The following is a 25750-nucleotide window of genomic DNA, read 5'->3' on the forward strand; positions in this document are numbered from 1 at the left end:
ATGGACCGAATACGGTGCCGCTACGGTCGACCGTTCGGGTACCAGACGGACTCCGATTGCGATGAAAATTGGCAGGTGGCCTACCTACAACTAATTAAGACCGCACGTCAAGTTTCAACCCAATCACAGGAAGTTTTATACACACTTTTAAAAACGAGATTTAAACGATGCCGCGGGCGCGTGCGAGTGTGATCGGGCTCAAAACGGGCAACGATGAACACGGAGAGAACCGGCAACTAATAACAGATGCAGGTTTGAAAACTGGCGGCAATGGAATGCCGATGCAATGCGGATGATGCGCATGATGCGATGATGATGCGACAAATAAAAATAAACACATGACAAAAACGGAATAGAAGGGGAATCCTCTGGTACGTCGGTCTCGGGCTGTCACGTGTTTACATTAGGAAATGCTAGCTTCAATTGTCATGAGGAACCACAATCTTCACTTCTTCTTCAGCAAACACCAGCTTCATTGCTTCATCACCAACATGACTGATAGCACAACAAGCGACGGTACACCACCAAGCAGTAGTTTCAGCAGTAGCAACATATGCATTCCTAAAGTAAGAAATGCACCAGCTTGTGCCGTGGTGATGTTCATGGTACCTCGAGACCCAACCATGAAAGCCCTTATTCTTTCTTCTCTTTCTCTCTCAAGCAGTTCCCTCCTATCCTCTGTTGCTCCTATGGCATCAACAACTTCATGACCAACAAGATAATGATGATCTACAAGGTAGGCCACGTACTCCCTCTCCCAATGCCAGAAATCACATCCATTCTACAAACAAATAGATGAAAATCAATTTTTTTGAAAAAACAAATCAAGAAAAATTAGGTCGGTCGGTAGATGCTTACTCCTCCCTGATTGAGGTATATGTAGAACACACATCCGTCATGATCCTCCGTGGTGGACATGTAGAACTTCACTTTGTAGCGGCAGCGGGGCATGAGATGAGCGGCACAACCACTGTCCGCCCGCGACGACCAGATCGGACAGAGTTGTTGCTGGACATGACGGCGGCGACGAGCGGTGGGTAGCGGTGACAAGCGATGGGCGGCGGTGGCGAGCAATGGGCGGCGGCAACGGGACATATGAGCGGTGGGTTTCGGGTAACACAGGGAAAGCTAGAGATTTTTACACATAACACCCCAACCTTTGTTTATTAATGACACCTAGCTCTCCCATGCCTACGTGGCGCTCGTGAACTGGTCAAACATGCGGCATACCGACTGGCGTACGTGAATAGTGATCGTACGAACACGTCCCACCATACAAAGTGAATGTAATGACCATATTTTGAAATCGAGTGACCAAAGTGAGCTCGTGTCGCAAGTTGAAGCATCGTGTAGTGCATTTTACTCTAAAAATGCCTAGAACTCATCTACTCGTTTACATAAAAAAATACAACCACATCAACACACACGCATTTTAAAATATCACAGTCAATGATTATAAAAGGTGAATAAGACATAATTAAAATGAATTCTAGCAAAACTGCAAAAAATGTGTTCTTGATAGTATCCCCTCGCCCCATCCACGTCTTGCGCGAGGGCAATAGAGATTTGGTTGATGCCTCCTGTCGGAGCCATCGTAGATCGGCTTCGTCTTCACTGATGTTATTATGGAGTGATTAACAAATAAGACTACCACTTTAGGGGTTGTCATATCCGATAAATCATGAGTGAACATGCAGCCACGCCACGTGAGGTCGTTATTAAGTTGGTCCGTTTCCATGTGATTCGGGTGATTTAAACTAAACACAGTCACGAATGTACTGGAGTGGCAGAACTCAACTACCAGACAAAGTTGTATCATGCGAATTTAAAGCTTCATGTCCCACTCATGGTTTTTATATTCCTACGTATCATTAAGTTACTGCCAACGTATTGCAAAAAACCCTATATTAATTAGTAATCTTGATGCACATGGGGACGTCCAGGATAACGGCATCACGTGCCATCATGTTCCAAAAATTTGTGTCGTTGTTATCCCACTGAACTATCACTTCAAAAGAAAATGATCAAAAAGTATTAAAATATTTTAATTTTATGACTAAAAATATCAAGTCTATTTGATGGCCGTTTCAAAAGATTTAAACATGTTTCTGACAGGACTAACCCACCTGTCATGTTGATGGACTGCATAACGGCTAACGACGCCGCCTATAGCACCCACTAGTGTCTTCGCTTGGTTGGACTGGGCTGGACCAGGTTAAAGATGGACAATTGGCTTGTCCCCTTCCCTAGTCCCCCCTCTCTCCCCCTCGAGCTCACTATCTGCTCTGCCTCTTCTCTTCGCCTTCTCGCACTCTGATGGCGTCGCGAGCATGTCGTCGTGGCCCAAACACAACTAGACCTTCAACAATGATGATTGCATGAGCGAGTTTAGAAGCATGCAAATGAAGTACTTTGTAAGTCTCTCTCCTCTCCTCTGCTAGGGTTAGGTTTAGGGTTTTAAGATTCTTTTTCATTTCTTTTATCTTAGTTTATATATGTGGCTATAGTTGATATATAAGTTCTTGTTGCTGCAACAAACTCCTCAAACTGTGATAGACCCAAGTTTCTTTGGGCTTGTGGTTGAATGTGAGCCTAAGTACATGCTGCATAGGCAGAAGCCAAACAAATTTGTTGCATTTGAAGGAACTGACACTGGTAGGATATTTATTGGATGTGCTACTAAGGTAAGATGAAGTATGGTTTATAATTTGTTAGATTGATTTTATGCTACATGGTGGGAAGAGAACACTGAAATTGATGTTGTTTGATTAACAGAAAACTGAACTACAAAGTTGTTGTTACTACATTCAGTCAGCAACCAAATTTGGTTGTAACTAAATTTGTTGGTAAGCGAGGGAATAAATAATTTGTCCTTGCTTTAATAGATTCAGTTTTGTGTTGTGCGTAGTGGAAAGACGATATTGTTTAGTTGTCGTTCTACGAAATTTTGCTTTAGCGCAACAACATTGTCGTGTATGAATTTTGTAATTGTAGTATAGAGCATTGAAAACAGACCTAGGTTTTTTAATTGTATTATAGCTAGCTAGTGTAGCTATCTATGCTTTGTTCTTCTGGATTTCTTTGTTAGTGAAGAATATAGCTCACTGTAAACTCGACTGGATTTTTAGAATGGTGTGAACCATGGTGTGGTGCAGTGGGTAGATGCCCCTTGCCCTGTAATTTTGTAAAGGTGCTTAACCAAGCTCTGGGATATGTATCATGAGCAGAACCTTGATAGAGTCCAGGACAATGAGGCTCAACAGACAAAGGCGGAAAAATTAAAAAAAATAACTTGATACATTGGGTAATCATGGGTTGATCTGCATCATAGTTTGATCTGCTTGAGGAAACCAATCTGTTTTTTCCTTTTTATCAACCTGTGGTGTGATCTACTGGTTGGACCAAGATTTCTCACTCGCTTGAGTTTCTGTAGTACTGGTGTATCTTGTTTTACAGCTTCATCTTCAAAGGAATAATCTGCGTGAAATTTCCACATTGTTGGCATTTGAATCTGATTGCACATCATCAGAATGAAATTCATACACATCGGTGTCACCTTCAAAATGGCTAAGGTCGGCTTCTCTATGTATAATGCTTTTCTTAGGCCCATCCTTTCTGTCAATTCTTGTATCCACCACCTTAGTGCAACTTTGTTATGTGTTAATGCAACATTCAACAAAATAACTATCACTGTTTTCATCTGCATTACATGGCTCATTTGCTCTCACAACTCTTATGTTCAATTTTTTTGTGACAATGGCTCAACATTTGTTGCGGATCATCTTCACAACATATTTTCTAAAGACCTTCTATTCCTTTCTCCTCATCAAATACATAGTACATAAAATCATCTGCCCCGCAACCCTCACTCCCAATAAGAGAAACCATCAAAAATGATATGTCTGGCTGGTAAAGATTTCTAACCACATATTCTCTGGCTTGGAAATGGAACCAAATTACCTAATTTGGGTCATCAATATTGCACATATTGAATGAATTGTAATTAAATGATTGTGCACAATATTCATTTTCACATTACATTTTTCAGTTTCTTACACCACAAGGTTAAAGTTTTTAACAATTTACAATTACCAATGTTATCATACATGTTGAAAGCTGAATCTAACTATGCAAAAAAGCCTAAATTTTCTCTTAATTGGCAAAAATGGCAATCTCAGATAAACTTCCACACATATGAGTTGTCGTAATTAACATTTTTTTATTCCCTGATCAATATTTTTTAAAATAATACAAGTTTTTATGTCTATTTTTTATACGTATTGTACATTTTTCTGTAGATGAGAAACTTTTTTGTACACCAATAACATTTGTAAAATGCATGATTTGTTTTTCATTTTTGTTTATAAGTGATATTTTTGAAATATAGCCCATTTCCGGCGATCCCTGACGCGAGCTCGCGTCAGGCGATACATAGCAACGTCCATGGCCATGGGCCGGTTTTCTGACCATTATAATTGTGGACCGAGCGATCCAGCCCATCTTAAGAGAGTGGCCGAACCGAAACCATGTCTAAAAAATATATATGGAACCAAAGCCAGAGTGGACGAAAGAACGACGGGGACCAAACCTGTACCTGATCCATGCATCTTCACCGCGGAGCAGAGAAGGACGCGAAAGGGACCGACAGTTGGGCTTGCATTGCATTGCATCCCCGAATAGCCCATGTTGTCGATGTTTGTTTTGGCACTCCCAAGAACATGCAAAAAAAATGGGTTCTTGTGTGTGGTGGCACGTCTGCCGCCAGACCCAGGCCAAGCACGCTCGGAGTCGGAGAAAGATCCGTCGTCCGTCCATCCACCACAGGCATGACAGGACAGGGGGTCGACATTGTTCCGGCGTCGCTGTTGGCCAGGCAAACAAACGGCGACCGCTCCGGTGTCTCACGCTCTGTAGCACAAGGCGGGCGCTGACGTGTGGAGTAACTGTGACCGCTCTGCCGCTCCTGCCTTGGGGGAGGCAGGCCCGTCCTGCTCCACTCCACAGCGACGGGAGCCGGCGACGGCGACGGTGCCGGTCGTGAGCATCATCGATCGAGCACGCGTACACAGCAAGGTTCAAACACGGATCGGATCAGGCCTCGAATCTTACCAGTGTTCCGTGAAGACTGATTACACTACGCATACCGACTAACGCCGTGTACCCACCACACGTGTGTAGCGATAAATCCATGACGCGCTCGTCTACCTGCTATTCTTTGGGTGTCTGAAACCCGGTGTTTTCGTGTTATCTGACACTTTCGACAGAGACGACAGGACAGCAAGGCAAAGGCATACCATCTTTAGGGGACTACAGTGTCATTTGTTCTCCATGCCGGCCTGCTCAGACCCCGCGCGTCAGTGGGAGTGGGCCAGACCATCGTCCTGGCTCCATGTCCCATATAAGCTGGGAATCCCCTGATTCACCTCATCACCAGAAAAACAATGTCCAAAAAAACCTCATCATGCGCCTCAGCAAAGCTGTAGCAACACGGTAGCCATACGCGGTAGTAACTCCTGTAGCAGCGTTTTTGAGTAGAGATATGAAATGGGAGCCTTCTCTCCCTCCTCCTCAGCTGCCCCACGGCGGCCGGAGCCCAGATCCCACCCACCAGCCCAAACTGTCGTTCCCCCGTCGGCCCTGCATCGCTCCTGCAGCTGCTAGCGTCCTCGCCGGCCAGCCTCTCATCTGCCTCGCCCCCCCTGCGAGTGGATGCTGCCGCAGCGAGATCCACCACCCCGGATGGATCTTCGGGGAAGATTCATTACCGGATCCCGGCGGCTGTAGATGTACCTTCCCTTTTCCAGCTCCCGACAGCGCTGCCTCCTGCAGCTCCTTGTGATCCCCCTCGGCCCAGGCTGAGCTCTCTGCTCGTGGCTCCCGAGGGCTGGACGGCGCAGTCCACCGGCGCGCCCCCGCGCCCGAGGCTACAGTCCATTATTGTTGCTCCATGTGGAGACCCAGCGACTGGCTCCCCCCTCCTGCTCCTTCCCAGGCCTTTAATGCCATGGAAGCCCCTGCCGATCCAGCGCTGGAATGGAACCTAGTTCGTTCTAGGAAGGAGACGAGGGCGATGAAAGTTGCCTCTTCCGGAGATCTGCATCTGCAGCAACGTCGCGGCCCTCCCTCTGATCCAGTAGCTCTACAGCAGCATCTTGCCTTCAAGGCGAGATTTAATGGCCGCTGCTTCAGATGCCTCTCTACGCGCCATCAACTTGCTTCTTGCCGAGATCCCATTCGCTCCATCCGTTGCAAAAAAACAGGCCACCTCGCGCTTTCTTGTTCTAGCAGACTATCCTCCCAGCCATCTCTCACTGGCCGCAAGCAGCAACACCCTACCCAGCCACCGCAAGTGAACCCGGCCGCCTGGCCTGCGCTCCCTGTGGGCTCAAGCGATATGGAGCTCACCCCTGGCCTCGCCTCCCGCCGACCGATGCGCTCCTCCTGCATTGTGCTGAGCACTCCGGAGATGGAGGCGGATGCCTACCACCTACATCGCACCGCGCTGACGGCCACTGCTCCGGACGCCAGGGTCGACCTCAACACTGCCTTGGTCGCCAAGGCGCTTGAGCAGGCGCTCGACATCCCGCGAGAATCCATCCAGGTGGCCTCCGCGCACCCCGAAGACTACCTGATCCGCTTCTCGGAGCCTTACCAGCGTGATTTGGCTCTTGAGCGTGGATACGTCCGCGTTGAGGGTATCCGTCTCCAGCTCGAGCAATGGGAATCGGCGCCGGCGGGCACCATCCGCAGCCTACGTTTCTATTGCCGGCTGGCCATCTCCGGGATCAAGTTCCACGCCTGGAGGTTGGATGTGGTAAAGAAGCTGATGGGCGGCTCGTGCATCGTCGACCGGATGGAGCGTCAGACAGAGCGCCTGCAAAATGTGACTGCCTTCTTCGTCTGGGTCTGGACGGAGAACCCAGACCTCATCCCCAAGGCGGCTGATCTCACCATTGTTGATAGAGTTGGAGACGGCCGCAACCGACATCAGCTGCCGGATGGTGTACCAGCGGAAGAATGCCGACAGGGGCCCATGACAGGAGTCCTCATCCACCTGGTTCTTGCAAAGGACTACACCCTCGTCGCCTCGGACTCCTCCTCAACTGCAGAGTACCCGCGCAACAATGTGCAGATCGGCACCATGGATGGACGAGTTGTGCCGCCGAAGCGTCCTCTTGATGGTGGCCCCTCTCGCCTCCCCCGGCGCCGTGATGATGATGCCGATGATGAAGGGCAGGGCAGGCAGCGCCGCCGCCGCACTGGGAAGCGCCGCTCCTTGTGGCAGCCTGTTGTTGGCCAGGCGCAGTGCCGCGACACTGCCCGTTTTGACCCAGCACCGCGCCAGGGTGGTCGGCATGCTGAACGCTGGGGGCGTACGGCCAACCAACACCGTGCACCGAGCCGCTCCTCTGACAGAGAGGGGCGATGGTGCACCTCCAAAAGCCCACCACCCACGGCTACGCGTCAGGCAACTTCTGCGAGTTCTTCTACTACAATTCGAGCGGGCTATGTGCACCGCCCATCCTCCAGCCGCTCGAGACAGGGAGCCGTAGCTGCTCCTAGAGCAACGGCGACAGTTGGGCGCAGCTCTTCTGGACAGTCACCTTCGATTGTAGACAACACGGCCACATCCACTGCTGCTGACAATCTTCCCTACACTCGCTGGGGCGTCCAGGCTGGCAAGCAAAAGATGGAGCTACATGCCGCCGGAGACGCATGGAATGGTACCCAGGCTGTTGTGGCCGCTCTGTCCCCGCTAGATGAGATTGTTGCTGCTGCCTCCAACCACAATGTTCAGCACATTTGCCTGACTACAAAACCAACCACTGAAGATGACGGCCTGCATAGCTCCATGCTAAACTCCTCCGGTGAGATGGGCATCTCCTACCCGGCCACTAATCAGCTGATGCATCAGCCTAGCGCAGAGCCAAGCATTGCCGCAATGCCAGGGCAGCCATCGACACAACTCCCCACCGCGGTTGATCATGCTGGCAATGATTGGGTCACTAACAAAAGCGTCCCCGAGGCAATCTCCTGGGACCATCTTGCTGCCGCTGATTCCGTGCAAAGAACCTTCTTCAACAACTTCGGCATCAATGCCCATAGCCTAAACAGCTGGGATGCATTTGTCGCCAGGACGCCGGCCATAGACTTCACTGGCATGCAGGGACCGTCACCACACATACACTCTGAGATTTGTTTCGGCCCTGGAGTGCAAAATGCACATTCCGGCTCGGCCAGAGATCAAATGGACAATGTTGCAGCTGGCAGAGAGATCGTCACCGCAATCATCTCACGTGTGGCATCACTTCCTGTGGAAAAACAACGCTGGTTCATCGGAAGAGTTGTTGATCTGCTATCCCCCTCATTGCTGGGAGCCCCAATGTTGCCAAATTCAGAGCCAGGCAAAATCAAGAAAAAGCTATTTGCCTCAGTGACCAAACTGTCAAAGAAAACCAAAGCTCACGCTGCCAGCCACCCTTTCATGGCCGCTAGGAAATCTCAGGCCAGGTTCTGCGTCCGCCTGGGTCTGATCAACGATATCAGCGAGTTCAACGAAGACACTCTAAAGATGTATCTCAGCTTTTTCAAGCACCCAATGCCAGAGCCACTGCTGTCTAAGCTCGCGGAGGTTGCCGGGATTTTTGCCCCACCATGCATCAATCTTTCGGACAATATCCTTCAGCTCATCCTCGACGAGCTCAATGCAGAAACAAGCTGAAGATGCCGCGCGACCACAAGTGCTACAAATCCCCTATGGATTATGCAGCCTACTTGTTAAAAGGATCGTTAGATGGTGGTAAGCCCGCGATGGATGCGACTATACCAAATCTTATCTGTTTAGCTCGCCGCACTGCGCCAACTATGTCTTCCGTCGGCTGCTTCCAGTTATATTTTTTTCTATCTCACGCGCCGGTGGCGCCTGAAGTTGAATTGTCTTTTTAGCTTCGAGTCGCGCGGATTGCGCCTACTCCATGTAACCATGTGCCGGAGACACATGATGAACTACAACCGTGTATTTGCATCAAACTTTATGATGTGATCTGCTGCTATCACGTGTCGGTGGCGCCTGATGCTTTCCCTTGTATTTCTAATGTGTCATCAGCCTGCTTTTGCATCCCTTTAGACATTTTGCTCTTCTAGTTTTTTTATGGATGATACACTAGCTATTCTATGCTGGAATGTGAGAGGACTAAATGACCGATCTAGGCGCCTCGTAGTCAGATCAATGGTGTAGCAATGTAAATGTTCAATACTGTGCCTACAAGAATCAAAACTTAGTATCCTAAACGACGAGGACAGGCAAGAAAATCGGAGGGCCAATGCTTCAGGGAGCAGCTTACCTTCCTGCAAATGGAACTAGAGGCGGTCTGATTTTGCTTTGGGATACATCTAAATATGTCGTCACAGATATCACAGTCTGAGATTTTTCAATCTCTGCTATGATGAAGCCGCTAAATGGCCAACCATGGGTAATCACAACGGTGTACGGCCCTCACGACGATGCCAGAAGGACGCTCTTCCTAGCCGAGCTACAGGACATCGCCACAGCAATCAATGCTCCTTGGCTGGTGCTTGGGGATTTCAATCTCATCACCTCGGCGGCGGATAAAAACAACTTGAACCCCGATAGACGATGGATGCTTAGGTTTCGGCAGGCACTAAACGCCTCCCATCTTAAAGAGATCCGCCTGATCGGCAGAAAGTTCACCTGGTCCAATGAACAATCTCCTCCAACGCTCGTTAGATTAGACCGTGCTTTCTGCACTGTCGACTGGAAACTTATGTTCCAAAATATAAAACCGCTGCCACAGTCCTCATCCATGTCGGACCACTGCCCGCTTCTTTTGGTCAATGAGGGGATGCTAAGAAAGCAAAGAAGGTTTCAGTTCGAGCACTACTGGCTGTTCATGCAGGGATTCCATGAAGTGGTTCTCGCAACATGGAATAGTATACCTATAATGACAGACCCAATACGATCTTTCAACACGAAACTTCGAGCAGTGGCTAGGGCACTATCGGTATGGAGTAGGGCAAGGGTTAGGAACCTGCAAATGCAATTTATAGCAGCACAAGAGCTCATCCTACGGCTAGACTGTGCCCAGGACGAGAGAGCCCTCACAGCGCACGAAAATGCAACAAGGTTACGCCTTAAATCAAGGTGCGTGGGACTTGCAGTTCTGCTAAGAATCAAAGAGCGACAGCGGGTGAAGGTATCATGGCTAAAAGACAATCTGTCCAGCTCTAAAATGCTTTTCATCAAAGCAAAATCACGTGCTAGGAAGAGCACGATCCATTCGCTGCTAGGCCCTCTTGGAACAACTCTCAGCGACCAACATAGCATCCTACATGCAATCGGCGAGCACTTCACTGCTGTTGTCGGAACACCGACTGCTACCTCCAAATCATTATGCTGGGACTTCCTACAAATCACTCCAGAAAATCTGCAGGATATTGAGCACGACTTCTCTCTTTAAGAAATAAAAAATGCCATCTGGGACATGCCAACGGATAAAGCGCCGGGCCCCGACGGCTTCCCAGGAGTGTTTTATCGAGTGTGCTGGGAAATCATTAAAGCGGATCTGCTCGCTGTTTTCCAAAGGATCTTTAATATAAACTCCAGATCACTGAACAAGATCAACGATGCCTTGATTGTGCTTATCCCCAAGAAGAAATACCCGACAAAGATCGGAGACTACAGACCAATCAGCCTGATACACAGTCTTATGAAGCTAGTAACAAAAGTCCTGGCAAGAAGGCTAGCGCCGCGGCTGCCCTCCCTCATTTCAAAATGCCAAAGTGCATTCATGAGCGGAAGAAGTATACAGGAAAATTTCCTCTATGTTGAAAATCTGGCAAAACACTACCACCGAACACGGATACCATCAGTACTGCTAAAACTTGATCTGGCCAAAGCTTTTGACACCATTTCCTGGCCATATATCCTGAGCTGCATGCATGCGATGGGTTTTGGACATCGATGGTGCTCCTGGATCGCCATGATCCTTTCATCCTCCTCATCAATGATCATGGTAAATGGTGTGCCGACTGAGAGGATATGGCACAAATGTGGAGTTCGACAGGGAGATCCAATATCGCCGTTCCTCTTCATCATTGCTATGGAACCCCTGCACAGGATCTTAGACAAAGCCACATAACACGGGCTTCTATCGCCGCTACTAGGCCGAGCAGCCACAATGAGAACGTCATTATACGCTGACGATCTGGCGCTATCCGTAAACCCAATACAAGAAGACATGTCAATGGTTGGATTGATACTGCAAACATTTCAACAGGTAACCGGCCTACGAACAAACTTCACAAAGAGTGTTGCATTACCGATACGTTGTGATGGCCTTGACCTCCAACAAGTATTGTCCCCACTGGGAATACCAATTGGAACTTTCCCCTCAACATACCTTGGGATGGAGCTCTCTGTCAAGATACTGCAAAAAATACACTACATCAACATCATGTCCAAGTTTGACAACAGAATGGCGGGATGGAAAGGAAAGCTAATGTCCAAAGGGGATAGGCTTATCCTCGCAAGAGCAGTGCTACAATCCCTCCTCGTCTACATGCTCTCAGCCAATAAACCACCAAAGTGGCTTCTAAAATGGTTCGACCAGCGCACTAGAGCCTGGTTTTGGTGCGCAAAAGACAAATGCAATGGAGGGCAATGTAGGGTAAGGTGGGATGTCGTCTGCCGCCCAAGATGGCTGGGAGGTCTTGGCCTACATGACATGGAGAAGTTTGCTTGGGCCCTAAGACTGAGATGGGTATGGCTAAGATGGACCAGCCCCAATTTTCACAACTCTGGAATTGCAGGACCATGTGATGATAAATACTTTGCCATATTTGCCGAAGCTACCAATGTCTGCTTAGGGGATGGTAAAACAACTCTTTTTTGGAAAGATGCATGGCTACATGGGATGGCACCAAGAGACATTGCACCAAATCTGTTTGCAAGCTCATCCAGGAAAGGTAGAACAGTCCATGACGCGCTATTGAGAGATAATTGGATAAAAGACCTACAGTGGAACTGGAATGATGACATGATGGACGAGCTTATTAATCTCTCCGAACTGTTGGAGCAAATAACTCTGCGCACAGCGATCAACGACTCCATCACATGGAAGCTAACCTCTAACGGAAAATATTCTGCCAGATCAGCCTACTTATTGCAGTTCGAGGGGATGATAAAATACAACCTGCACACCTCAATATGGCGGGCATGGGCGCCCCCCAAATGCAAGATTTTTCTATGGACAGCCATGCAGAGGAAGATCCTCACAGCAGACATCTTATTACTGAGAGGTTGGGACAATAACTATTTTTGCCCTCTATGCATCCGATCATTAGAGACAGCCGCGCACCTCCTCTCTGAGTGACCATGGTCGAGGAGGGTTTGGAATGCAATAGCTGTATCTGCACGAACACCGTCACTGCAGCCTACCTCCTGGATAAATGACAAACCACTCAGCGTGTGGTTCCACGATTTGACCACCCCTGACTTGGAAACACGACGTAAAAAAGGAGTTTGGGCTCTTGCCATATTGATCTGTTGGAAGATCTGGCTAGAACGCAACCGGAGAATCTTCAAGAAAACTGAGCTTCCAGCGTCGGCGTTGATCACGCGTATCCGAGATGAAGCGGCAGCCTGGAAGCTTGCCGGATGTCCTATTACCTTTGACCCGGGTTGACTCTATCTTTTGCTCTTTTATTTCGTTGCATGGCAAAGCCGGCAACAGTAGATATTTGTTAAGTGGCTGTGCGCCGCTGTGTTCTGTCACTTTGTTACTGGCCGTCGGCTTTTTCCTCCTTAACTGAATCACAGCAGATCAGATCTCCTGCTGTCTTAAAAAAAAACCCTCATCAGAAGAACAAAAACACAAAAAAACAAACTGGGAAAGGTACGGTAAGAGAGAAGACAACAGCAGGGTCTACTCTTGCGGTTTTGTCACTCGACGTAACGGAATTCCGTGGCGTGAAAGTGAAACACAAGCACGTTTGACTGAGTATAATAAGCCAAGCAAAGACAAGATCACGAAAGCAAAACGAGAAAGGCTTGCTTGCTTTCCACGGGTGACCGCTCTCAGGAGCCAGCCAATGCGCTGCGGCCTGATCACCGGCCGGGGCAGAAGAATGCTGTCTGTCTAATTTATTTTCATGATATACTTTTCCAGCGCCATTCTAATTCTCCGGCCATGTGAAAGAAGAAAAAGACGATACCTGTCGTCCAATGCGCTGCAGCGGCGAATGATGACGGGCCACACCGGAGGTTTGTACTAAATCCCACTGGCTTAAAAGTTGGTAATTGTATCAAGGCAGGCAGGCACGGCGCTTCCAACCAAGGGAAGCCACTGTGCCGCGTAAAGTGTTAATTTGACTACGTACTACTACTAAAACTAATGACGATGATGGGGAGTACTAGGAGGTTTGCTTTGGTCGGCGGCAGCAAAGGGCGGATCGTGTCCCGCCGCTGGCCAGGAGATCGCCATTAGTTTAGCCTGCTCCCCTGTATGTGGTTGACCTACGGCTGTATATCATGTACTCGTATTAAAGTAGTCCATTGCAAAAATGAGCTGACTCCCCGAACGAATCGGTGTGATCGTGTCTTACCTGGCGCATCCGTTCTCTCGTTGACAGGTGGGCCGTTGGGCGATCCGAAATGGTCGCCGTGCGCGTCGTGCGCGCCATTTCGCCCAGCTCGGCGTCAGAACCGGCGGTGCAAGACTGACAGCCTGAGTGCCTGACGACGGGTTAAACAACAAAACCGGCCGGCTACTGAACGCGTGACATACACTCCGTTTCTAAATATAAGTCTTTTAAACGATTTCACTAGATATCTACAAACGGATGTATATAGACATATTTTAAAGTATACATTCAATCATTTTGCTACACCAAATGAAATCGCTTAAAAGACTTATATCTAGGAAGGGAGAGATAGATGAGATCAGACGAGACGAGACGAGGTGTAACCGACATCCCGAGACGGTCGGGCGGCGCACCTAAACCGTCATGCTTTCCGTGCTGCTTCTGCCTTGCACCGGTTGGCGGGCGGAGGAAAATGGCACCAAAACCCCGTTTCTAAAATGGAAACCGTCGATGCTCCCCTCAGAAAAGAAAAGAAAAGAAAAGAATCGACGCCAAACCTACACGAACGACCCCGGAGTGAAAGTAACTGCCGAACCCGCCGGTAACAAACCTCCACGCACGCACGCACGCACGCTTCATCCATAGTGGCGCCAAAACGGCCGGACCCTAACACCGGGTTGGGCTTGGGCAGCGTTGGTGGTTTTTTCTTTTTTCTTTTTTGACGGGAGCGTTGGAGAAGTTGGATTTGGGCTGGGGAGCGGGAGCGGAAGCCGACAGAGCGACCGCCCGCCACCGAGTCCCGGCGCCAAAACGGCCGGACCCACCCTACCTCCGCCAGACCGCCAGCTCGGCTTTCTGCGCGCACTCCCCTCCAGCGCAGAGGCCACCTCGCAGCCCTGTTTGACCCGCTCCCGCCCCGCCCCGCCCCGCTCCGCACGGCGCCACGCGACCCAACGCGCACGCCATCAACATCCTCGATCGCGCCTCCACCACGCCCGCGACGTGCCCCGCCGCACACCACCTCATCACCAACCACCCACCGGCCACCGGCCCGAGACCGAGAGAGGAGGGAGAGTCGATCCCGCCGGGGATCCAGATCACGAGGACTCGGCCGACCTGAACCTGGGCGCACGCAACGGAGGATCCCCCCGCGCGCGTGACTGACTCCTGGGAGCCGGGCCCGGTCCTCCCGATCGGATCTCGCGGGCTCCACCGGTCAGCGCCCGTTACGCCGGGCCTGGCCGTACATGCGACCGTTGTGCCCGCGTTCGTTCCATCAGCACACGGCAACGCCCAGGAAAAAGCCGGTTTCTCCCCCTCTTTGTTACGCGTGCGCGCCATAAAAAAAAATCCGCTTGACTCCTTCGGTTAAAATACTACTAGTACTCCGTGGTACCACTCCAAAGTTCGTTCGAGCTTATATTTTCCCTCATTGACTGATCTGCAGTGCAGAGATTTCTTGGGTTATACTAATTCCGTTTTGAATCTTCTTGGACTCTCTTTTCTTTTTTGACATGTAATGTAGTAACTGTCCCGGAATGAAGAGAAATGAATGATGGCAAGGAGTTGCATTGGCAGTGGGAATCACAGTTACGTATGTTGTTTTTGGCCATGAAGATGAGGAAATCGGCAGTGGGAACGTAAACCCCATGCGTTATTAGTACTAGGAGTACTATTAATCTGTGGAGAAAAGTAAAACCCATGCTATTTTAGGCTAGGCTGCCAACGCCGAGATCCTCCACCACCTCACCACCCACCTCCTCTACCAGCTTTGCCGTTCGGGGTCCGCGTCCGCCGCGTGGGTGGCCTCGCCTCCCCCACCGGAATCCCCGCCGCGTCGCGGGGGCCGTCGCGGTTGCACCACAGGGGGGCCTCCCGGCACCGGCACCGGCACCGATTTTAAGATGGCCGCCGCGGCAGCAGCTGCCGCGTCCGCGTCGCCGTCGATGGCGTCGTCGGGCGGGGACGAGTCGCCGTCGCCGCCCAAGCCGGTGCTCCTGCACGGGGACCTCGACCTCTGGGTCCTCGAGGCGCGGCTGCTGCCCAACATGGACATGTTCTCCGAGCACATCCGCCGCTGCTTCGCCTCCTGCGGCACCGCCTCCTCCTGCGCGCCCAGGCAGCCCCCGCCCTCCAGCCGCGGGGTTGGGGAGGCCGGCAGCCGCCGCCACCACCACCGCAGGATCATCACCAGCGACCCCTACGTCACGCTCTCCGTCGCCGGCGCCGTCGTCGCGCGCACCGCCGTCATCCCCAACAGCCAGGAGCCCACCTGGGAGGAGCAGTTCTTCGTGCCGCTCGCGCACCGCGCCACCGTGCTCGAGTTCCAGGTCAAGGACAACGACACCTTCGGCGCCCAGCTCATCGGCACCGCCTCCGTCCCCGCCGACCGGGTCGTCGCCGCCGCCGAGGAGGTCGAGGAGTGGGTCCCCATCGTCGGGCCCAGCGGCAAGACCTACAAGCCCCGCACCGCGCTCTGCATCCGCTACCGCTTCCGCCCCTTCGCCGCCAACCCGGTCTACCGCCGCGGCATCCCCGGCGACCCGGACCAGCAGGGTGTCAAGGACTCCTACTTCCCGCTCCGCCATGGCGGGAAGGTCACGCTCTACCAGGACGCGCACGTCAACGAGGGGGACCTGCCGGACGTCCAGCTCGAGCGGGGGAAGAAGTTCGAGCACAACCAGTGCTGGGAGGACATCTGCCACGCCATACTCGAGGCGCACCATATGATTTACATCGTCGGCTGGTCGATCTACGACAAGGTGAAGCTGGTGCGCGAGCCGTCCTCGTCCAGGCCGCTCCCAGAGGGCGGCAACCTCACGCTCGGAGACCTGCTCAAGTTCAAGTCGCAGGAGGGCGTCAGAGTATGCCTGCTCGTCTGGGACGACAAGACGTCCCATGACAAGCTCTTCATCAAAACGGTCAGGCATTACTACCTGACAGTTCTGCCTCTAATTTCACTGCTTAGTTTGGCTATATACATCGGAAACGTCCCCGGATGCATTTGATGTTGACTTGATTGCGAGGAATTCTTTGGATTTTGTTCCATATAGATAGGGAGTTATTATTGCCCAGGTTGGTGCATTTGAGTGTTCAGTCAAGTATACCTAGTACTTGTTCAGAAGTTTTTGAGAGGTTACTTGTTCATAAGTAATTTCCATATTCATACGAATGTAATACTAGAACCGATGACTGTTGTACACTTGCAACAATAAACTCAAACTGAATATTCTTATCCAAAAAAAATCTGAACCTGGATATTTGGTCCGGGAGTGTTCTCGCTGTTTTCAGTTTACCATAATCTATGACCATATGTCTTTTCCGAACTGACACCTCGGTCGTGTTCTCCGAATCTATTAAATAGTCTCGACAGTTTGTTTTTTTGATTAAAGGGGCCACACGGCTCCCATTTTCATTCAAGAGAAGGGTGGGCACTCCACAGTTTATCATCCCCATCATAATTCATACATGCTCTTCTCTCAACAGTTTAATTTTTTGATTAAAGGGGCCACACGGCCCCCATTTTCATTCAAGAGAAGGGCGGGCACTGCACAGTTTATCATCCCCATCATAATTCATACATGCCCTTCCTTTCGGTGTGCTGTTCTTTAAGGTGTTCTGTGTGATAATATCTGAGAATGAGACCTCCTTTCTATGCTTTTGCAGGGTGGTGTCATGGGCACACATGATGAAGAAACTAGAAAGTTTTTCAAGCATTCCTCAGTCATCTGTGTTCTTTCACCACGATATGCCAGCAGTAAGCTGAGCATTTTCAAACAACAGGCAAGTTCAGGCAGTATGCTCGTACTTTATATGTATTATATTTTTTTGGTAGACTGCAAGTAATTGCTATTGTCATAAACCTTAAGCAAGTCGATATTTACTCATGCATCCTCTTTTTAGGAGAACTTGAATGTTCTTTAAAACCATGATACATTTGTTTGTGCCTTATGGATAGTAAATGATGCCAACCAACTTAACAGATAGCTTTATATATAAATAAAATCAGGAGGTCACTGTCATGTTGCTTTCAGAATAAGCATCATTTCAGTCTTGTGAATATCTTTTGTATTCTGCAGGCTACTCATATGCTCTCTTTTTTGCCACATTTGGCAATCTTGAACTACTATCTTGCAGGTTGTTGGGACATTGTTTACTCACCACCAAAAATGTGTGCTGGTTGATACACAAGCTTCGGGAAACAAGAGGAAAGTTACTGCTTTCGTTGGGGGCCTAGATCTTTGTGATGGGCGTTACGATACTCCTCAACATAGGCTTTTTAAAGACCTTAACACCGTATTTGAAAATGATTTCCACAACCCAACATTTTCGGTGAGTTCATTTTTGCCAATATGTTTTACTCCATCCTTATCAAGTTGATGTCGAGGAAGTAAGCTTCTGGGAGCTGGTGCCATGTGTGAATGCTTGACTGCCAGAGCTTGTCTTGTACCACATTAATCTCATTGAGTTTTAATCTTCCTATCGTCATATGTATTACTTTGATGCAGGCAGGCACAAAAGGACCAAGACAACCTTGGCATGATTTGCACTGTAAGATTGATGGACCAGCTGCATATGATGTCTTGAAGAATTTTGAACAACGCTGGAGAAAGGCATCCAAATTCCGTGATCGATTTAGGAAAGTATCTCGCTGGAAAGATGATGCCTTGATAAAGCTGGAGCGTATCTCGTGGATACTTAGTCCTTCACCTAATGTTCCAAATGATCATGTTAGTTTGCGGGTTTCAAAAGAAGAAGATCCTGAAAATTGGCATGTTCAGGTCTTGGCACTGCTCTTTAAGTTGTGCTTATGTCAGTACTTGTGAATTCTAGGCACTGGTTAACACATATTAATTCTTCAGGTATTCCGGTCAATTGACTCGGGCTCTCTAAAAGGATTTCCTAGTGATTGCAAAGAGGCTTCAAAGCAGGTTAGTTTGGCACGTCTTCATTATACTCCTTCGCTAATGTTCAATAAATCCACATCTATACTGAAATTACGTTCTTATTGTCCTTTACCATTTGAAACTACGTTCTTATTGTAAAGTACTTACCATTTAATGGACTTGTGCAGAATCTTGTGTGCCGAAAGAACCTCATAATTGATAAGAGCATTCACACAGCATATGTACGGGCAATCAGATCGGCACAACATTTCATTTATATAGAAAATCAGTATTTTCTTGGTTCTTCGTATGAGTGGCCATCCTATGTGAATTCAGGTTTGGGTTCTTCCTTTGTATCCTGTCTGAAACTTGGAATATTGATTGTTAGGCATAGATTACCTTCCACAGTTGCCTGCATATTCTTCTGCTGGTAAAACAGGGGAAAACATACACCACATAATTGCAGGGAGAACATAGATTTATTTTGCTCTTCGTACTTTTATTAGATAGGAATGGATTTATTTTGCTCGTCCCGCTTCTCTTAGATAGGCCACATTCTTTTTGTTTCATTCATGCCTTTGTTGCTGTCAGTCCTGTTGCGTAAATTCAACATCGATGTTTAATTTTATGACATGATTTAGACAAACTGGAATTTTGATCCCTTGGGATGTTGCAGGTGCTGATAATCTGATACCAATGGAATTGGCCCTCAAAATTGCAACCAAGATTAGAGCTGGCGAACGCTTTGCAGTTTATGTAGTCATACCAATGTGGCCTGAAGGAGTCCCTACCTCGGCCTCTGTGCAAGAAATTCTTTTCTTTCAGGTAAGCTATATTTTGTAAAAGCATTATAGCAGCTATTAGGAAACTCCAAATCTGAGATTTATTGAGATACCGAAATTCCAATCTGAGATTCAGTGAGATATATTGCAGGTGCTGATAATCTGAGATTTCCATTTGAGTGTGTGTTGGCATACTCCCTGATGTGTATGCTGTTTTTCGTTTTTAATACAATATTACTGTACTTATGATTCTTTGTTTAGTTCAGTGCCATTCTATTCTTGTTTTCGTTTTGGTAAAAGAAAACTCTTACTATCAAATGTTTACCTTATGTGATCCTTTTTTGCTCAGCAGCAGTAAATTTCATATAGCCCACGTAATATGTGTTGAAGTGTATATGTGGATTGTCTAGCCCTTTCCATCAGTTCGAACTTTTGTGTGCGTTGGCTAGTGCATGAAGCTTAACATGGTATCAGGGCCTAAGGTCTTGGGTTCAAGTCCTGGCTTTCATAGTTTATTCAAAAATTGCTGCCGCCCCCTATGTGTCCACGTATAGGTCTCTTGAGCCATACCTCTGAGTCTGTCCACGTGTTGACTTTCTGCGTCACACGCGAGAGGGGGTGTTGAAGTGTATATGTGGATTGCCTAGCCCGTTCCATCAGTTTGGACTTTTGGTTGGGTTGGCTAGTCCATGAAGCTTAACAATATGTAATGCCGCTATTGCTCTAAGAGCTGCAAAAGCGTAATGTTGATTGTATGAGAATGATCATTACCCCCACATGCCTACCATATTATAAAGAGATCTTCCGACTTGCCCCTTTTGTAAAGCTTTAATTGTTCATGTCACTGAAGATAGGGAATAGCTTTGAAAAATCTAAGGAAGATGATACAGTTAGTCGAACTTTTACATGCATGTATGTTGAATTAGGATTTGGGACTTGGGCACAAGGGAGGGGGGAACCCTGGATCCTATTCATGATAAACTGTCTACAGAGTTCAGCCTGCTGCCCCCGTAAGCAGTTTGAAAGGTCTTAACAGAAAAGAAAACGAAATAATCTGCCACATGTCAATCTGAAGATGAGGCATACCTTATCACAAGCCAAAAGTTCGATATAGAACCAGGGGGGGTTCATAATGGAAATGGTGTCCTGCATAATCCTAGGCTTAACACTATCCCTACATCCCTGATAAGCCATATCATGGGATTTCTCAAAACCTTCTTAGTAAAAAGCAGCCACAAAACTAAACATCTGCTAGAACAAAGAAGACCAAAAGTTCAAAAGCAACCGAGCAATGACAAGCTTCGGATGCTTTTCACAAATTAGCATGTGAAGTATCCTACAGGAGTCTGGATCTCCCTCCAACACTCCTATGTTCTGCTGGGATCACTCCACTCATAATTCATCAAAATCCATAATCTGCACTCACAGTTTTCTGCTTGATGGTTGTTGGTACCTGATATGCTTGATTCTGCAAGAGGATATTTGTGTAGTATTTGGTAGGTTCATCACTGTGTTTGTGAAGTGCGACAGCTCGTAGGCTTCCCCATAGAAAGAAAGCTCACTTGTAGGCTTGAATAGTCTTTTCACCTTTGTCGAAAAGCAAAAATACTAATGGTTTGTTCTTTTGTCTCACAGGCTCAGACAATGGAGATGATGTATGGAGTAATCGCACGAGAGCTCAAGGCCATGAACATTGAGAATGCACACCTTCAGGATTACTTGAACTTTTACTGTCTTGGCAATCGGGAAGAACCGACAACAGATGGTAGCCCCGAGTCAGATAAATCTACAGATAAAAGTGCAGCGGTAATAATGTTGTGTACTTCATTCCTTCATAGAAAGAACATTTTCTGAAGTTGGTACCTAGTATCAGTGTGAACCCTTGGCTTGTCTAGTGAACGTTTGGCTAAAGTTCTAGTGAGCGTCAAAATATACAGATAGACTGCTAGAGAAATGCTGATACATCATTGGTTTCGGAAGTTGCTTTCTTACCTTACGTTACCAAAATGTTGATTCCGCTAACTGTTGGTCTGGTAGGATCTTTATGTTTGCTAATGCTGTTTAAAAAGAATGAAGTGATTATTGTCACATTGATTGACCTTTTGTGTTGATCCTATCCTTGATTGCTATAATTTATAGTGTACGCATATATACTTTTAGTTGGTAGGCTAACAATAGCACAGTTTTTTATTATTAAAGGTCAAAACCAGGTAACAAAGTTTGGTTGTTGGGCTTGCTAGCTGACACACGGGAATATTAATAGAGAATTGTAACCCCCCCTCAAACTTTTGACACTACCAATCTACCAAGGGATGGATTCACACCATCCCAAAACCGAAATGCAGACTGAGAAAAAGAAAGCCAAAACTCTTAAATTGATGCAATGGATATTTTTTCTCTGTATGAGTAAGAGCATCTGCAGTAGAGTTGGTAATTTTGGTGCCTATATCTGGTTACCTAAAGTCTATCTTGCTTTTCTCTCTCTTTCTATGGCGGTTCTTCACTCCAAACAATCTGTATGTTTCATCATTTAATTCAAATATTTATGACCATGCATCATACAATTCCACATATAATATTTGAAATTCAAATTAAAAATTCCAAACCCAAAATAGTACTAGTTCTAAACGACATGAACATGACATAAACTCGACTACTCGATGATATACCCAACATTGATACTACATAGACAAACTCCATGATAAACAAACTACTTGTCGTCATCGGAGGAGAAAATCTCATTGGAGGAGGATGAAATCCCCGCGGATAGAGCGAGTGGGGCGGCGTCGGGGAGGTGCAGGAGGGAGGCGGTGTGCGCGGGCCGGCGGCCGGAAAGGGACAACCGTGCAAGCCTGCTGGTCTTTAGCAAACCAGTTTTTGGTTTGGTATCTTTGGGGACGATGAGAGAACTTTAGGATATTATCTAAAAATATAGGCTATCCATTGGAGCACTGTTCTGAGCATCTTTGGGGACGATGAGAGAACTTTAGGATATTATCTAAAAATATAGGCTATCCATTGGAGCACTGTTCTGAGCATCTTTTCAGTTTTTGGGGATAGCAAACTGAGTTTAGGCTATTTATTGGAGATGCTTTCTGAACATTTGATTGAAGAGTTGGCAAACATAATTTACTCATCATGAGCATAGTTCCAGCCCTTCCTTTCCCAAAAATTTAATATGAATTAACACAGTTTTTTGAATTCCCCCTTTGAAAATTGATAGGCCCTGGCAAGAAAACATCGGCGGTTCATGATCTATGTTCATGCAAAAGGGATGATTGTAGACGATGAATACGTCATTTTGGGGTCAGCAAACATAAATCAGAGATCCTTGGCTGGTTCGAGAGATACTGAAATCGCAATGGGTGCCTACCAGCCTCATCATGCATGGTCTTCGAAGAAGGGTCATCCTCACGGCCAGGTTCGTCGACTGTCTTTCTCCTCCAGCTTCTTTTTTACTGATTAAAAGCAAAGGCTTCATTAGGAATGTTGTAACCTTTGTTTTGCTTGCAGGTATATGGGTATAGGAACTCCCTCTGGGCTGAACACCTTGGTATGGTTGATGAGCGCTTCAAGGAACCTTCTAGTCTGGAGTGTGTACGATTAGTGAACCAAATAGCTGAAGATAACTGGGAAAGATTCGCATCAGAAGAGATGAAAATGTTGCAAGGGCACCTCCTCAGATACCCAGTGAAGGTAGAGCCTGATGGTAAGATCGTCCCGCTGCCCGACCAAGAATGCTTCCCCGACGTCGGTGGCAAGATCTGCGGCGCCCCGACCTCGCTTCCTGATTCGCTGACGATGTGACGTCACGGTACTGACTTCTCTTCAGAGTCCAAGCTGGTTATTTTGCTCTCCTGTAAAACCTCTCTGAATGTCTTGTCTTGCCAACGGATGATGATAACCTGCACCGTAATCTGTGGATCACACATTGTGTGGCGTATAGGGAAAGCACGGGCTGTTCACGGTGTGTTGTAGAGTTGTGCGCCTTTGTAAGATTTTTTTTTCTACAGTCTGTACATGAGACAGGACAGGGTCAATTGATAGTTTTGACATTTCTACTGCGAACTGTGCACGTACAAGTTGGGTCACGAGTTTCTAAATACCTAATGTTGTTGGGTGGAATGCAGTCACTAGGCATGTTATGTTTGAAACTGCCTACATAGCTGCAAAGAGAGTATTTTTTTTTCTCGGACGCCCAGTTTGACGAGCCAGGGTCTTAACACATTTCTTAGTCGGCAAAGACTTATGCGTTCAAAGAAGAATTTAACAACAAAAATCTGAAAACTGTGCACATTACATGTATCACGAATGGAAGCTGGTAGGGCTCACACAAGTCACGAGTTCACGGCAATTAGTCTGACTCGGATGAAGGGCGGTAATCTGGGTCGTCTGCATCGTCTTCGGATTCTGTTTCAGATATTAACGGCAACCGACAGTCATCACACAAACCTTCCAGATCACTCTTATTTGATTCCTCTTCGGAAGATGGATAGTAGTCACCATCTGATTCATCATCTAGATATGCCTCCTGATCTGGCGTTGACTGATGTGCATCATCCTGCAGTGGCTCATCCACAATGTCAAAACGTTCAACAACAATCCAACCTTCATCTTCCTCTTCAGTGTATTCATTGTCTGAATCTGTCGGGCTGTAATCTGGATCTAAGAGCCGAGCGTTCACTTCATCTTCTTCCTCTTGCTCTTCTTCATGTGGATGATCTAGTGTTGGCTGATCTGCATGGTCCTGCAATAGCTCATCAACGATGTCATCATTCCATTTCTCTTCTTCTGCCTCTTCTTCATGAGGGTTGTAATCTGGATCATCCAAGTCATGAAATGCCCTTTCAGAAGCATCTTCTGACGTAGCTTGGGCATTCTTGTACAGCCTAAAGGAAACTTGGAGCAGAGTTCGAGTTTTTGCAAAGTGAAATCCTCTCCGTTCAGCTTCTCTGACCAGAAATATCCTATCTTCGATGGAACCTTCACTAGCCAAAACAAGCAGAACTTCTGAAGGATCTAGTGCGTTCAGGTCAGCAATTGTCCTAATAGTAACTCGTGGGCGAGAAGGTATGCCATCATTATTGGCAATATTATGTGTGTTTCCTTTATTTGGGTCGTCTCCATCGCCAGCAGAGTTAACATTTGTTTTATCCTTCCTTACTGAACCCTTCGTAGTTGCTCTGCTGTTAGATCGTTCTTTTGCAGTTACTGGAACATATTGTGACTTGGACGACGTAGAACCAGACGTGCCCTATGATGCAAAGCAACACCATATCAAGGAAGATACTTATAACATGCTAAACTATTTGAATATTCTTGATGCAACAACATTAAGCTAAATAACTCTCCCCTTGTCTTACAAACTAGACTAATCTAGACTTTAAAATACAATTAACATAAAACCATATCTAAAATTTAATTGTTTCCTACTGTATTGAAGACGACATTATAGTTGTTGTGGAAAAAATTGAGAGTAATTATTAGTACATATCTTTGCAACATTTAGGATAATATATGCGAGCAAATTTTTACCCACTACAAAAGCACTTTAGTTGGTAGACAATCTATAAATGTTTAAGAGTGTTTCTTACTAATGTTACATTCACTAATATATGCAAGGTGCAAAGCACTTTGGTGGCGAAGCATAAGTGCAGGATGGAGATATACTCACTGATCTCAACTTCAGTGGCAACAAGTAAGTCATCAGTATGTTTGACATGAAATTCAATGTAACCACTTGCAGGAAACCAAGGTTGAACGCGAGCTTCTCTCGAACAATCTCAATTTCAAAGTATCCTGAAAGAGAAAACAAATAACTCGGTGGTCAACTTCTGTCCACGGGATTCAGAAGAAAACATACCATAAAAACATTAGTCTGTTAATGAATTCAAACTATTTAATAATTCATTGGAGATGATGTATATTATCTGAGGAAGATCCGCAAGCAAGTATTACTTGCTAAATACAATTTTCTAGAAGAAATGGATCTTCTTCAATGAAGCAGTTCAAAATTCTTCTATAGGTGAGTGTCAACATGCTTAAAATGGTCACTCGAGTCTCACTAGTAAATATTTGTTGGGAATGAGATTAATGGGTTGGTTTGTTTTTCACTGCTGGCTGGCCACTTAAAAAAAGATAATGTATGAGCAATACAGAAAAACTAATCGAACAAGACATCTTAAAATATGTACGGATAAATTTAATCAATTTACCTAATCTTTCTTTGCCCGAATTTTTAATGTACCCTGCTTGAACCATTTTGTCGATTGATGTCCATACTGTGTTCTGGTTGACTTCTCCATCTAGCTTTCCCTGAAGTTTGGTTACAATCATGTAGTCCATCATAAGTGCATGGTTTAATCGTTATAACAACAATATATGCTAAGCAACATGAGATGCATTAACTGGAACTAATCAGTTATATAATATGTTTGGATTGTACCTCCTTGTCAACAAAGTCTTCATTTTGGCCAGACT

General features: G+C 47.0%; 1 protein-coding gene across 1 annotated transcript; it reads left to right on the forward strand.

Moving 5' to 3' along the window:
* Positions 1-15291: 15291 nt before the first annotated feature.
* Positions 15292-23331, forward strand: LOC123400213 (phospholipase D delta). Its single transcript, XM_045094640.1, has 10 exons — positions 15292-16523; positions 17269-17385; positions 17740-17934; positions 18111-18383; positions 18465-18533; positions 18677-18824; positions 19165-19313; positions 20906-21076; positions 22494-22691; positions 22784-23331. Exons 1-10 carry the CDS (start codon positions 15507-15509, stop codon positions 23075-23077), a joined length of 2631 nt encoding a protein of 876 aa, XP_044950575.1. The 5' UTR covers positions 15292-15506; the 3' UTR covers positions 23078-23331.
* The last annotated feature ends 2419 nt before the right edge of the window (positions 23332-25750 follow it).

This window comes from Hordeum vulgare, chromosome 5H (genome assembly GCF_904849725.1).
Source record: "Hordeum vulgare subsp. vulgare chromosome 5H, MorexV3_pseudomolecules_assembly, whole genome shotgun sequence".
Lineage (NCBI taxonomy): Eukaryota > Viridiplantae > Streptophyta > Magnoliopsida > Poales > Poaceae > Hordeum > Hordeum vulgare.

Coding starts and splice junctions, on each gene's coding strand:
- LOC123400213 (XM_045094640.1), top strand. CDS start 15,507: ATGGCCGCCGCGGCAGCAGCTGCCGCGTCCGCGTCGCCGTCGATGGCG. Junction 17,935..18,110: donor TCCACAACCCAACATTTTCG/GTGAGTTCATTT, acceptor ACTTTGATGCAG/GCAGGCACAAAAGGACCAAG. Junction 18,825..19,164: donor GCCATCCTATGTGAATTCAG/GTTTGGGTTCTT, acceptor GGGATGTTGCAG/GTGCTGATAATCTGATACCA.